Source organism: Truncatella angustata (assembly GCF_020726525.1).
Source record: "Truncatella angustata strain MPI-SDFR-AT-0073 chromosome Unknown BKA67scaffold_6, whole genome shotgun sequence".
Lineage (NCBI taxonomy): Eukaryota > Fungi > Ascomycota > Sordariomycetes > Amphisphaeriales > Sporocadaceae > Truncatella > Truncatella angustata.
The window spans coordinates 435,592-439,339 of record NW_025763386.1 but is presented as its reverse complement, the minus strand read 5'-3'; the positions used below and the strand labels follow the sequence as shown (position 1 = coordinate 439,339).

Below are 3,748 nucleotides of genomic sequence, written 5' to 3'. Positions count from 1 at the left end.
TTGCTGGCCCCACCTGTGAGAGGCAGCCAATCGATGCTTAGCTGAATGAAAGCTTCTCATGCTGGAGACTTTTGGATTTTAGGTGCTTTTGAAATTTTGAGCCTCAAAGCTTGCAGGTGTTCGCTGTCCAGTCACTCAGACTGGAAACTCATCAATGCGATTCTGTCGCAACTTAGCAGCAAAGTTATATTTCAGGAGCCGGCCTGTTACAATTCAATCAGCTTTTTCTGTTCAGGCAACAAGATCATCTTCGATCATGGCTTCATCTGCCCTTCCAGTGTCTACTGGCGCCCCCAGCAATGGAGTCCACCAATCACAGCAGGGCCAGCAGGGCCAGCAGGGTCAGCAGCGTGCTGGCGGAAAGCGGGCATTTCAGCAAGGTGGTCGCAAAAACAAAAAGGCCAAGAAGCGTGAGAGAGATATGAAAAGTGGCTCGCACGAAGAAGTTCTGGGGTTGGATATTGAAGCACTTCTTGCGTCCCAAAGATCATCCCCTCCTGCGGAAGGTGCTGGAGAAGAGACGGTGGCAGCAGGAGAAGTGCTTCCGGAACCAGGAAGTGAGATTGAGCTTGACGTTGTCGAACTATCCTCGACTGGTGATGGTCTAGCACAGCAGAAGGGCTTCAAGCAGGTCTATGTTGTTCCATTTGTGGTTCCCGGCGACACCATCAAGGTCAAAGTCTATCGTCACATGACAGAAGGTTACACTGTCGCGGATCTGATATCAGTGCTCAGCCCATCCCCGAAGCGTGACGACAGCCGAATCCAATGCAAGTACTTTTCAAAGTGCTCAGGGTGTCAGTTTCAGATGTTGGACTATTCCGAGCAATTGCGATTGAAGAGGCGTATTGTGGAAAAGGCGTTTCGCAACTTCTCTCAATTACCGCCGGAGCTTATCCCCGCCATCCAAGACACTATCGGCAGTCCTTTGCAGTACAACTACCGGACGAAACTCACTCCCCATTTTGATGGTCCAAAGGGTTGGTTCAAGAGGAAAAACGTGCAACCTTTCGAGAGCCGACCAAATGTCGGCTTCACACCCAAGGGCACCAGCAAAACCATGGACATTGAGGATTGTCCCATTGGTACAGATGCAGTGCGATTAGGCATGAAGCTCGAACGCGACAGAATGGATGTTGAATATGCCAAGTACCTTAGGGGTGGCACCATCTTGCTTCGGGAGGACACCAAACGAGTCAAGAAGGACGCATCATCGATGCCGGAAGATTTGGCGTTGCCAACAAATGCTATCAAGGTGGAGGCAGACCACTACGTTGATTACAAGACCTGCATTACGGACAACAATGGCACTTCCACTGAATATATCGACGACTTTGTGTTCAAGAATTCTGCGGGCTCATTCTTCCAAAACAACAACTCTATTTTACCAAGTTTCACTGAACATATCCGACAAAACGTCTTCCCACCGACGACCGGCGCCTCTGCAGATGCATCACCTAACCCGATCAAATATCTGATTGATGCGTACTGCGGATCCGGTCTCTTTACCGTCACGCTCTCTTCAGTATTTGAAAGCAGTACTGGCATCGACATAGACCCTAAGGGCATTCAAGCAGCGCGCATGAACGCTGAGGCGAACAGCGTAGCTTCGTCCCGAGCCAACTTCATTGCAGCAGATGCAAACGAGTTGTTCAAGAGTGTTAGCTACCCTCCCGATGAGACGGTGGTCATCTTGGATCCGCCGCGAAAGGGTTGTGATGCAAATTTCCTTCGCCAACTCTTGCAGTATGGGCCCAAGAGAGTCGTCTACGTTAGTTGCAACGTGCATACACAGGCCAGAGATGTGGGTATGTTAGTCAGGGGAGAGGCTGGAGATGGGGAGGAGGTCGTGCAAGTGGAGGGTCACAAGAAGATTAGGTATGAGATTGAAAGTCTTCGCGGCTTCGATTTCTTCCCACAAACAGGTCATGTAGAAGGCCTTGCGTTACTGAACAGGGTCGAGGATGACACGACAAATGCTAGTGGGGTAGCTGACACGTCGCCAACATCATAATGCCCGCGACTACTTACAGACAAAGTACGATTGAATAATATTACTCCACCTTTTGGACTCTGACCTCTCAATATAACACCACGCAACTGTCCATGGGAAGAGACACGCCGTGGGCTGAGTTGAAGTCTTTAATACCAGTTGCTGCGCAATTCCATCACTCCACAGCCGACCCTTTGCCTGATCTCTTACTTTTCATCGGAAGGTGGGACGCACAGCATGATGAGATCGAACGGGGCAATGTGTATCGAAGGAATTATCATTATCGATTTTGTCTGCCGCCTTACTAACGGAGCATTGGTTACAAGGTAACAATTAGCGTCGGAAGCTTACATGCGATCACAGAGTGGAATCTCGGCTCCTCCAGTTCCAGGGCTGATTTTGTACGGCTTCGGCCGCTGCTGCATAAATATCTCCACTAAAGAGACAATGATAGTCTGGGGTCCAATTCAACCCCCTGAAATAGGACCCGTTTGGTGGGCCAGGAATATTTCACGATTCACTTGAATGAGGGGTTGGCTTCCAAATTTTTTTTAAGTGAATCCACGTCCTCCAATATTGGTTATTTTTTCCAACATTGTCATATTCATCACAGTTGCGATGGTCCATATTTTCTTGTGAGTCGCTTATAGAGACATAAACTGCTCAGGGCATCTAACACTCCTCAGCGTTGGCGCCACAGGCCACATTGGTGGCACTGTCCTTGATCAGTTACTTCAGAAATATCCGAATGCGACTGTCAAGGCTCTCGTTCGAGATGACCAGAAAGCCGTGCGTCTCTTGAAGAAGTATCCCAAGACAGACTGCGTTATTGGCGATTCTGAAAGCTTTGATATTCTTGAGAAAGCTAGCCGAGAAGCCGACATTGTCATAAACACTTCGCCGGACATTACTCACGATGAAGGGATCAAAGCAATTCTGCGGGGGCTAAAAGACCGTACTGGACTAAGACCATACTACATCCACACTTCTGGTGCTTCCCTTATCTGGGATGAACCTACCGGATCCAAGGATGCTCGCTGGTGGGATGACATCCAAGACATCCAAGACATCAAGGCATGCAAAGGCGAGGCTTACACCCACGCTGCAACCGACAAGATCGTATACGATGCTGCGGCTAACTCGAACGTGGCCATTATTTCTCCTGGATTCGTCGGTGGTCTGAGTCCTTCCATCGATCATCCCACACCTATCACAACACCGGCTTTGTTCCTCACGGCGCGAGCTTTCAAATCAGGGTGGCAAATCTCCCAGGGAGAAAACTCCCATGCATGGATCCACGTTCACGATCTTGCCAATATGTATATTGTTCTAATCGATCACGCGGTTGCTACTCTTTCAGGTGGCGCCCCAGCGTCTGCGCCATTCGACGTATGGGGCCCGGATGCCTACTATTTCGGTGCTAGCGAAGTTATCTCGTTCAATCAATTTATGTCACAACTCGCTTCTGTTTTGAAAGAGCAAGGAGTTATCGAAAGCACGGAGATCAAGTCCGTCACTGTGACTGAAGCGGCCAGGGCAAGTCTCGCCGGAAGTGAATATGACCCCGATGCGCCACCACCGGCTTTGGACTCATGGGCAATGCATATCGCCATCATGTACGGTATCAATATGCGGATTGGTGCTTCGAGGATGAAGAAGCTGGCATGGAAGCCAGAGAAACGGTCAATTGTTGACACCTTCCCCGAGGTTGTCAAGGAGTACCTGCAGTTGGAGAAGGCAACAGACAGCAAGTAA

The 3,748-nt window shown here is 49.6% G+C and overlaps 2 protein-coding genes across 2 annotated transcripts; both read left to right on the top strand.

Moving 5' to 3' along the window:
• Positions 1-256: 256 nt before the first annotated feature.
• On the top strand, positions 257-2,014 carry BKA67DRAFT_521628 (S-adenosyl-L-methionine-dependent methyltransferase; the record flags this gene model as incomplete). Its single annotated transcript, XM_046098294.1, has 1 exon — positions 257-2,014. The coding sequence occupies one exon, from the start codon at positions 257-259 to the stop codon at positions 2,012-2,014; it is 1,758 nt and encodes a 585-aa protein (XP_045955846.1).
• Positions 2,015-2,611: 597 nt separating this feature from the next.
• On the top strand, positions 2,612-3,748 carry BKA67DRAFT_660367 (uncharacterized protein; the record flags this gene model as incomplete). The annotated part of the gene is made up of 2 exons (XM_046107612.1): positions 2,612-2,628; positions 2,680-3,748. 2 exons carry the CDS (start codon positions 2,612-2,614, stop codon positions 3,746-3,748), a joined length of 1,086 nt encoding a protein of 361 aa, XP_045955845.1.